At 47.3% G+C, this 10,607-nt stretch overlaps 1 protein-coding gene across 1 annotated transcript in view; it reads left to right on the top strand.

Annotated features, from left to right (window-relative positions):
* Nucleotides 1-1,701: 1,701 nt before the first annotated feature.
* Nucleotides 1,702-10,607, top strand: part of Gadl1 (glutamate decarboxylase like 1) — a 139,233-nt gene continuing 130,327 nt past the window's right edge. Inside the window, exons 1-3 of the mRNA XM_029543497.1 lie at nucleotides 1,702-1,869; nucleotides 5,835-5,961; nucleotides 8,887-8,977. Of these exons, the coding sequence (XP_029399357.1) occupies nucleotides 1,717-1,869; nucleotides 5,835-5,961; nucleotides 8,887-8,977 (371 nt within the window). The 5' untranslated portion in view covers nucleotides 1,702-1,716. The remainder of the gene's footprint in view (nucleotides 1,870-5,834; nucleotides 5,962-8,886; nucleotides 8,978-10,607) is intronic.

The raw sequence follows: 10,607 nt of genomic DNA on the forward strand, positions 1-10,607 counted from the left end.
CCCCCTCCTCTCTTTCCCTCCCTCCCTCCCTCCCTCCTTCCCTCTCTTTCTTCAATACATAGGTACTATTCTGTAGCCCTGGCTGGTTGGGAATTCATGAAGTAGCTCAGGCTAGCCTCAAAGTCCTGTAAACTGCCCCCCTCCCCGCTTCAGTTTCCCAAGTGCACGAGTCACCACGCATGGCTTGTATGAGTCTTTTTTCCATACGTGTTGGGTAATGTTTTGGGGGGTGAGTCACATGGGCCACAGGGCATTCTCTGGCCCTGTAGCCCTCCCCTATGGCGAGCAAAACACTTTTGGAAAGTAAAGGAACTCTCTTCCCTGAAGACTTTGAAATTAGCTCCTGGGGAAACAGCCCATGACCCACCTGCCCTTGAAGGGTGAGGGGACCTCCATTTAGAGAAAGATGCTGATGGAGCCTGTCCTCGATGAAGGTGGTGACTAGCTCTCTGCCTTTGAAGATTTCAGTGTTTACTTTCTTGAAGATGCCTGGATGACCCTTCGGGCTTCTTCTGTGATTCAGAGACATCAAATATGAGATGGGGTTTTATAGAATTCTATTTGGTATTCCAATTTCAAAGTACAGCCTTGCTTTCTTGGGAAAATCATGTGTATGTGACTGGGCGCCTTTTTCTTTACCCCTGCAGTGTTGCTTCCTGGGGCCAAAGGATGCTGAGTTTACACAAGGCTCGGGGCGTGTGCCCCTGTTACATGATCTCTCTGCTTAATAAAACAGCTTCGGAAAGTTTAAACAAATATATGCTTTGTGTGCTCAGGGATGAGGGCTGGGTGTGGAGCTCCATTGGTAGAGTGGGTTGTCTGAGCATGCACAGACCCCAGGATCCATCTCTAACCAGCATCAACTAGGCATGGCGGTGTGCACTCCAGTCTTAGCACAGGAAGGTAGAGACAGGGGGATCCAAAGTTACCTTCAAAACAAGCAAGCAAGCAAGCAAGCAAGCAAGCAAGCAAGCAAGCAAGCAAGCAAGTGAGCGAGCGAGCGAGCAAACAGAACTCGAGGATGATTAAGCACAGAATTATCTACAGCCGGGTTTGAAGCACTGTTTCCTCTTCTCTCTCTTCAAATGACCAGCTCTCTCTGCCACTCCTTTTCTGCTGTTGTGGGAGCAGGGGAGTGTCTAAGGGAAGGATCGTGTGCCAATCATTTGTGCCCCTGTGAGAATGTCACTAAGAATCTCACTGTCTTTGAGAGCATTGTTCTGTAAGACATCTCTCTCCTACAGAAGGCACTGTATTTGAACTTTGCCATTGAGCATGGGCACTGTACATACTGGCAACCTTTTGGGGTCAGACTTAGCATAGTACTGAAGGACTGGCTCTCTACTCCATGGACTCTCACTGCCCAATAGGAAGAAGTACGCACCGTAAGATGGCTTCACCTATCTTGTGAAATGTGAGCTTTGTAGGACTTCTTACATGAGCATCCCTACTGCACAGGGTACTGTCACCTGTGAAGAGAAGACATGCACAGGACAGGGAGACTGACAGGAGCAGACAGGGGCAAGGAAGGGAGGGCAGGGGTCTGAGGGGAAGCATGCTCAACATACAATGCAGGCATATGGGAGAGCTTAAAGTAAATATGTAAGTGAAAATAAACCATTTGTGGAATCTTTGATTGGTTTCTTTGTGTTTCATTATGTGAGCTCTCAAACCCACTCTCTCTGTGCCCTCCTAGGAGACAGTGGCCAGAAGGAGATGACCCCTGGTAAGAAGATCCCCATCTTCGTGGATGGGGTTGTACTTAATGGGCCTCAAACAGATGTGAAAGCTGGAGAAAAATTTGTTGAAGAAGCCTGTAGGCTCATAATGGAAGAAGTGGTTTTGAAAGCTACGGATGTCAATGAAAAGGTAAAAAGAAAACACATAGGGAATGACAGGAAAGGTTGTCCTCTGGCCTTTATTCATACAAGCAGGCATATGAACATACAGTTACACACACACACACACACACACACACACACACACACACACACTCGATAATTACATGATCCCACAAACAGCAGACATGTTATTGTCCCTGTTTTAGAAAGGAAGGAGGAAGCGAGGGCCCTGTGTCTCACCCTCATCACATGCTAGTACATTTATCTGGGGCTAAATGCAAGTGGCATGGCTTCAGCATTCATAGTCCTAACTTCTCCATACACCCCAGGAACAAGAGCTGCATGGCCTCTTATCATCCCAGTCACTCCATCTGTTGAAATTGAATTACCAGGAAATGGACACAGGAGAGATCTCCCATCCAGCTGTATTAGTAGCAAATAGATGCCGTTTATCACTGAGTTCAAAGATGATGGTGTTTATTCTGAGATGTAGGTCACTAATTAGAAAACTAATAGGCTAGATTGTCATGATCTCTGAACGTGGACAGAAATAGTCAGGCTCGGGACAGAACTGATGGTGGCTTTTACTTATTCTCACATTTATAATTTAGTATCAGACTTCTCTGCACGTCCCCGAAATACTTTGAATCTTGTTTGGTTAGCAGCACAGTTCCCCGACAGCAACTTTTGGGTTTTATTATTTAGTATGCCTTAAAAGATATATTTATTCTTTGTGAGTTTCAAACACATATATGACCTTTTTTGAAATATGCAGTTATTATACTTTTAATGTATATGCATGTGTATAAGTGCTTGCCTGCATGTATGTCTGTGCTCCGTGTGTATGCAGTACCTACAGAGGCCAGAAGGCGGTGTCAGAGTCCCCGGAGCTGAAGTTATAGACAGCTGTGAATGGCCATGTGGATGCTGGAAGTAAAACTCAAGTACTCTGGAAGAGCAATCAGCGCTCCTAAGCACTGGGCCATCTCTCCAGCCCCTTTGCAGTTCTGATCCTGTCCGCCTCACTCTTCCCTCCAGCTCCTGACAGAATGACCCCCACGTCCATTCTCAGTTGTATGTCTTCCTCCTACTGCTGCTGCAGCTCTTCCTCCTCCTCCTCCCTCTCCTCCTCCTATTTCTCTTCTTCTTCACTTCTTTTACGAGCCTAGTTACTCCAACTTATGTTACTCTCGTGCTTCTGTGTGCAGGATTGGCTGTCCACTGCAGCACAGACACTGTCAGTACCCACACCCCCCAGAGAGACAGAATCTCCTTCATCGTCCATCAGCTGCCATTATTTTCTCTGCTGGGGTAGAGTCTCAGGGGACCCACCCCGTCATTACTGATATACTGATTGGATTTGTTTTTTGAGATAAGATCTATGTAGCCCAGGCTGGCCTGAAATTGGTCTCCCTTCCTCTAGCCTCTTGAGTGCTGGAATTATAGATGTGAGCCACCATGTCTGGCTAAGTTGTATTTTTTTTTTAAAGCTTGACTCTCTTTTTTCAGTAATTAAATGTTAACTGAATGCTGGCTACTTGAAAGGCATTAAATTGAGCCCTCGAGGAAATAAAGAAACACGAGATAAAGGCCTGGTTTCAAAATGACTTTATAATCCAACTAGAATGGTCAAGTTTCATTTGTAAAGAGAATAGGGGGTCCCGGTGAGAGGGCAGTGAGTTTGGGGCAGAGCTTTGGAAGGTTCACATGGGAGCTGCGCCCTGACGTAGAGTGTTAAGGGAGCATGGGTTTTAGGAAGGCTGAGAGGAGTTGCACAGGTGATTCTATTGCTCAGGACAGTAAAGAAAGCTGGCAAACACTGCAGAAGGGCAAGAAGCGCTCAGAGCAAGCTCTTGTAGAAGAGTTTGAGAAAGACAGATGACACAGGAGACCCATGGGAGAGACTTTGTGGTCCAGCTCAAGAATCCCAAATGCACACACGCACACGCACATGCACACGCACAAGCACACGCATCAATTCCATCCCCCCAGATTCCTCTGTGTTCCCTATAGCCTGCCCATTCCAGCCCCTCAAGCTCCCACCATCCACTCTTCTTTCTGCCTCTACAGTTCTTGGGCCTGGTAAATTGTACAGATGGTTGTCTGTCTTAAGCAGCCTCCAAGACAGTTTTCCCTCATCCGTGTTCCCTTGAGACTCATGTGCCCATGCCATTCTTGTGGGTAGTCTCAGGCCTGTTTGACTCACCTCTGTCTGGCAGGCAGGCATCATGAGAGTTGGATTCTGCACCTCTCACGCAGCTAGAAAGCTCCTCTGGCTTCTTCCACTTCCCACCGACCTGGCTTCTAGCCCGCTTCTATTCCCTGGTCTCTCACCTCAGCCTCCCCTCCCCTCCTCTCCACCACCAAGCTTTATAAAGATGTCTGAAGTCCCTCCCTCTCTTTCTTCACCTCCTACCTCTCCAGTCCACCCTAATCTCACCTCCACCCCCACCTCTCTAGTCACATTGCCAGTGCCAAGAACACCTCCGTGGTGATGAATTCCCTGAGGGCTTGTTGGTCCTTCACTTGGCTTTGCAGCATCATTTGGCAGCATATTCTTTGGATGCTCTTTATTCTTGGCTTATTATTTATTCTTGGCTTGAGCCCCCATTAAACCATGCTAGAAGGTCTCCCTTCTTCCCTGATATCATCCTCCCTATCAGAGGTCACTCCTGCCACGCTATTCTGTAAGTGCTGTCCGATGTCATCCAGGAATCCCTGAGCTGTGAGCACCTTCCTCTGGGGTGTCCTCCTAGGAAGCCTAGAGTTCTATTTCTGATCCTTCTCAAGAGTTTGATAAAGCCCACCTTGATCTACCCCTCTCCACTTACTCACTCGCTTGCTCCATACATCTCCACTAAGCCTCCACTTAAGACTCACGCTTCCGCCTTTTCCCAAACACACCCTTCCATAACCCCTTCACCACCATTAAACTTGACCCCGGCCCTTCTTTACTGAGGAGCTCTGAAATTACGATGATCAGTCTGCATGGATTGACGAGCCCCTGTCTCAGCCCCGTGGTGGTGACTGTGTAGGATGTAATGGATGAGTGGCTAGCTTGGTGATGCCTGCTATGGGAAACAGAGAGCCGAAGGAAGTGGAGAGGGTTGCCATGCCTGGGTCATGGGCAGCTGGGAATGTTAACTGACAAAATTATCAATGAATGATAATTGAAACATTTCAGCAAAGATATACAAAAGGAGGAACACATTATTAGATAGGTGGGTGAGCGAGGGACATTCCAGGCAGAGGACGACGCAACATGTGGAGACCCCAGCAGTGTGTGCAAACTTGCTATGTCCGAGGAATAGAGAGGTTAGTTAGTCAGGCAGTAGGCGTGCTGGAGAAGAAATGCAGGCAGAGAAACAGCACACACGGGATGAGTTTATATCTCCATACTTTCTTCTACGTTGATCTTGATGAAGCTGGGAAGTAGGTGAAGGTGTTTGAGCAGAAATATGTGGAAATGGTTTGAGGCAGAGAGGCCTGCTCTGGCAGCTGGGCTGACAGACTGTGTGGGGAAGGAAGAGAGGATGCTCTGGGACAGTGTCTCGCTTTCTGGGATGCTTTTCTCTTTCCTCTGATTTATGCTGTGGACCTAGCACGCTTCCATGACATCTTAGATGCTGCAGGCGGCCTGATCTTCCAGCCTGTGTCATTTCCACCTGGAGTATTCTGTGAGTCGTACCCCATCTCAGCCTGCCTCACTCTGTCCTGACATCTGTCACCAGTCTCATGTTGGTTCTCCTAGGAGGTCTGAACGGACCACTCTGGTCCCCACTGGATCCACACTCCTCCCGCAGCTCCGTTAGAGATGGGCTGTGGCCCTGAGAATTGAATTCACGTGTCCTTTGCTCCTTCAGAACTACCTGGGGATCACATGTCCTCTGCTCTTTCAGAACTACCTGGGGACAGAGTTCTGGCTCTTCCAGTGCCCCCATCCTGGGCTCCCCGGGGAACGCGGTTAACCGTGAGCTATCACTCCATCTCCAGGTATGCGAGTGGCAGCCCCCTGAGCAGCTGAGGCAGCTCCTTGACCTGGAAATGAGGGACACAGGCGAGTCACAGGACAAACTGCTGAAACTCTGCCAAGATGTCATCCACTTCAGCGTCAAAACCAGTAAGGCCTTGTCATGTCCCAGACCTAGCCTGCCATTCACCTCTTAGTAAACACGAGGGTTCCAGTGTGTAAAGCACAAGATACATGGGTCAAGCAAACCGTGGCTCTGATGCAGATTTCTATGTGAGTCCCTCTCATCCCTAACACAGATTTGTTTTCAAGGCAGAACAATTGTCAAGGAATCAGTTAATGTGTGAGCCCTGGGATCCCTGTCTTTTCCTTCTCGATCTTTGTCCTCCACAGGTAGCCAAGATTTCCACGATAGTTCCTATGTATTAGTTAGTAAACTGTGATGTTATTTTGATTATGTAACTATGTTATGGGACTTAAAAATGTGTCTGTGGCCCAGAGAATGCCAAAAGGATGAGGAGGTGGGGAACGAGGAGAAAGAGGAGGAGGGGAGAGTGGGAGGAAGAGGAGGAGGAAGGAGAAGGGGGAGAAGGAAGGAGAAGAGGAAGGAGGGAGAGGGTAGGGGAGGGTGAGGAGGAAGAGGAGGAGAAGGAGAAAGAAGAAGAAGGGAAGAAAGGAAGGAAGGAAGGAGGGAGGGAGGGAAGGAGGGAAGGAAGGGAGGGAGGGAAGGATGGAAGGAAGGAAGGAAAGGAAGGAAGGAGGGAGGGAGGGAGAGAAGGAAGGAAGGAAGGAAGGAAGNGAAGGAAGGAAGGAAGGAAGGAAGGAAGGAAGGAAGGAAGGAAGGAAGGAAGGAAAAGTGCAAAAATAGATTTATTTAGAGGATATTGTCTACTCTTGGCTTCTAATTACCAACTTATTTAATCAAATCTTCCAGAATCAAAATAAAAAATTAAAATCTCTAGGCAGATATAAAAGAAATAGGAGGCCTGCAGATACAGCTCAGTTGGGTTCTATTCCTGTCACTGAATAAACCAGGCATGGTGGCTCACACCTATAATCCCAGCACTCAGGAGATGAAGGCAGGAAGACCAGGAGTTCAAAGTCATCCTCTGCTATGTAGTGAATTCAAGGATAGCTTGGACATTTGAGACTCATAAAAAAAAAAAAAAACAAAAACCCAAACCAGTAAATGTTAGGTTTTGTTGTGATTTTCACACGAATGCCATCACTATTGTGGCTTTCAGTAATCAGTGGTGCTGTGTCACGAGCCTGATTGCTACCATAGGACAAATACCCAAGGAAGATGTTTCAAAGGGGGAGGCAGGGCTGCTTTTCTGAAATGTGCACACTTTCCAGTTCTGAGAAGGTAATCCAGTGTCTTAATCTACACAGGCATTATGTTCTGTGAATTCCAACACTGAACTAAATTTAGTGGAAAGAACACCATAAAATCCTGACTAAAAATAATTGGATTAAGTTCCCTTGGGAAAGCCTGGCGCATATATCTAAAACCCAGTCAGAATCTCCTAAGCAGAGACACCTCCTTCATTATTACAGTGCCTGTCAGAAGTCGGGAGTGACATTTAATGCAGTAGATTGTTTTCAGTTTACTGAGTATTTTCCATAATGTTACCATGGAAATCAATCATAAATTAACGCAGAACTTTAAAAAAAAGCCTATTAAAATTACTTGTAGAGATGTCTGGTTATCTCTGCCAGATCAGAGTGAGTTTTCTATGCTTAATTGAAAAGGCATTTGCTTCGATTTGGACCCACGGTTGAAGGAGAGGGGGGGGACCCCCATTCAATTCTATAACCAAACCCATTTTCCCACACGTCCCAAATTAGAAAGGCTCCTGCCTTTGTGCCTCTTATCATGTTGTGTTTCTCATCTCTGAGAATGTCAAGCTGCTTAGCCTGGCGTTTGGTGTGAAGATTCACACTTGGAAAGCTGGGGACTTTTATGAGACCTTTTAAGTAAGGATGGGAGTGAGGGCTGTGGAGTTGGGGGAGGGAAAGGGGGAAGGGGAGGGGGGAGGCTCCTACTCTGTGACAAACAAGATTTTAAAGATGGAGTTTGAAGTAGGTTGAATCCGGAAGTGTCTGAACTGAGCGCTGAGTCACAGCTGCCACCCCATCTGCTTCTTGCCAGTCAGGCTGCGCCTCAGGAGGAACAGGAAGGCCACTCCCTGACTGCCACTTATGGGTGAACACTTGAAATCTGTGACACTGGGGGAAATGGTGTTAGGGACCATTTCTCAGGGGCTCAGGAGGCTATGGATAGCAGGAGAAACAGGAAGGAAGTTAAAGCAAAGCTCTCAATCTCTCCAGTTTTACTGAGAAATGTTGATACGGAGAAAGAGTTACGCCAATGCACTTCATGGGGTGGGAGAAGGGGACCACAGGGGGTGATGGGTCCTCTGACAACTCGCTGGCCGTGCAACCTTGAGAACTGGAGTTCTACCTTCCTGGTCCCCACCTTAAAGGCCAGGTGAGGCTTCACGCAGCTCTAAACTCAGCTATGGAGATAGGCAGGCCCATCACAGGACCCCACTGGTCAGCCAGTAGAGGTGAATGGGCAAGCTCAGGGTGGAATAACAGACTGCATCTTAAACTAAGGTGGAGAGAAACTGAGAGAGACATCTGCCACCAACCTCTGGCCTGTAGGGGCACACACATGTGTACACATGCATGTGCATACATAGACCTGTGCACACACACATAAACACATGCATGAACATGTACACAAATCCATACACAGAAAAGGAACCTTAACAGTTTTTCTTGTATATATGCTAAGTACTTTTAAAATTGATATGTATTTACATATAATAAGGTCCACAAATCCGACTCACCCAGAGTAGGCTCAGACCATATCTAGAACTGAGAGGCCCTTTGTGGCTCTGCTCAGTTGAGAGCCCTTCCTTGGTGTAGCAAATCCCTATCTCTATTCTATAGATGTCTATGCTGACTCTGAGAGTCCTTTACGTGGAATCTCACTGGGCTGACCTTTGTGTGAAAGACCCGTTGAGGCCCCGTCGCTGTGAAAGTGAAGGCTTTGTTTTCCTATTACAGACCATCCAAGATTTTTCAACCAGCTCTATGCTGGCCTTGATTACTACTCCTTGGCGGCCCGGATTATAACAGAGGCACTGAATCCAAGCATGTAAGTACCGTGTGACCAGAGGTTAGAGACGGCGGCTAACTCGTGAGAATGCCTTTCGTGATTTTCACTGTAATGACCTGTCTAACCGTGAGAAGTGTCAGAGCCCTAGGACTCCAAGCCATGTTGGAGGAGGTGTTTCTGCCAGGTTAAGCTGTGAGAGAATGCCAGGTACACCTATCAATCAAACAGAGAGACGTGGTTAAGCAACTCTTACTAACTCCTGCAAGACAAGACAGGGCTGTGCTACACATTAGCGGCTCAACAAAAACAAGTCTTGGGCTGAGGAGATGGGTCAGTTGGGAAAGTGCTTGCCTCACGAGTATGAAGACCAGAGTACAGCCCTCAGAACCCAAGGGTAAAGCAGACACATCTTAATCTCAGTTCGAAGAGGCAGAGACAGGAAGTTCCCTGGAGCCCCTGGCTAGCCAGATGAGCCTTCTAGTAAATTCTAGGCCAGTGAGAGCCCTGCATCAAATAACAAGTGGGTGGCTACTAGAGAACCATGCTCAAGGGTTTCCTCTGATTTACACACACACACACACACACACACACACACACACACACACACACACACAGAGAGAGAGAGAGAGAGAGAGAGAGAGAGAGAGAGAGAGAGAGAGAGAAACAGACACACTGACAGTTAGACATACACAGACTCACAGACAAAAGCACACACAGAGACAGACAGACACACATAAACACACACAGACACAGACAGACACACACACAGACAGACATAGATTACACACAAATAGACACACACATAGACAGATATAGATAGACACATAAACAGACACAGACAGACACACATACAAAGACACACACACATACACCTTTGATGCTATCATTAGAAGTTATAAAGTCTGGTGAAAGAAAGGTGCAGACTAAATGGCCCTAATGTGAATGAACACAAAATCCAAACTCACACCAGAGAGACAGGTGTGTTATACTATAAATGGAGATGTTTGTCCCAGGAAAGTCTTATATGAGGAAAGGTGACAGCTAAGAGAAGGATGAGTAAGAGTTAAGCAGGTGAGAGAGACAAGTTCCAACTGGTGGGAGCAGCATGTACAAAGGCCCTGTGGTAGGAGCAGTGTGTACAAAGGCCCTGTGGTGGGATCAGTGTGTACAAAGGCCCTGTGGTGGGAGCAGTGTGTACAAAGGCCCTGTGATGGGAACAGAGTGTACAAAGGCCCTGTGGTGGGAGCAGCATGACATTCTTTGTTGAAAGGTCAGTGTGGGTGTGTCCAACAGAGTGACAGGGGAAACAAGACTGAGAGAAGCTGACATGTTGAGCCAGGGAAACATGCACATGAACCACTCCACAAACATTGGAAGCCCTAAAAAAAATTTCCGGGAGGATGGGGAGATGGCTTAGTGCATAAGCTTGACAACCTGGGTTCAAATCCCTGAGCTCACATACCAATCAAATGCAATAACACATGTGTCCATGATCTGACACATCTGAGAAATGTGTCACCCAGGTTAAGCTGGACTGTCTCAAACAAAGTGGGAGGAGGAGATCAATCAGGAAAGATTGCCCTCTGGTCTTCATGTGCCCATCATGCCACACACATACATTCTCTCTCTCTCTCTCTCTCTCTCTCTCTCTCTCTCTCTCTCTCTCTCT

Source organism: Mus pahari, chromosome 10, assembly GCF_900095145.1.
Source record: "Mus pahari chromosome 10, PAHARI_EIJ_v1.1, whole genome shotgun sequence".
Lineage (NCBI taxonomy): Eukaryota > Metazoa > Chordata > Mammalia > Rodentia > Muridae > Mus > Mus pahari.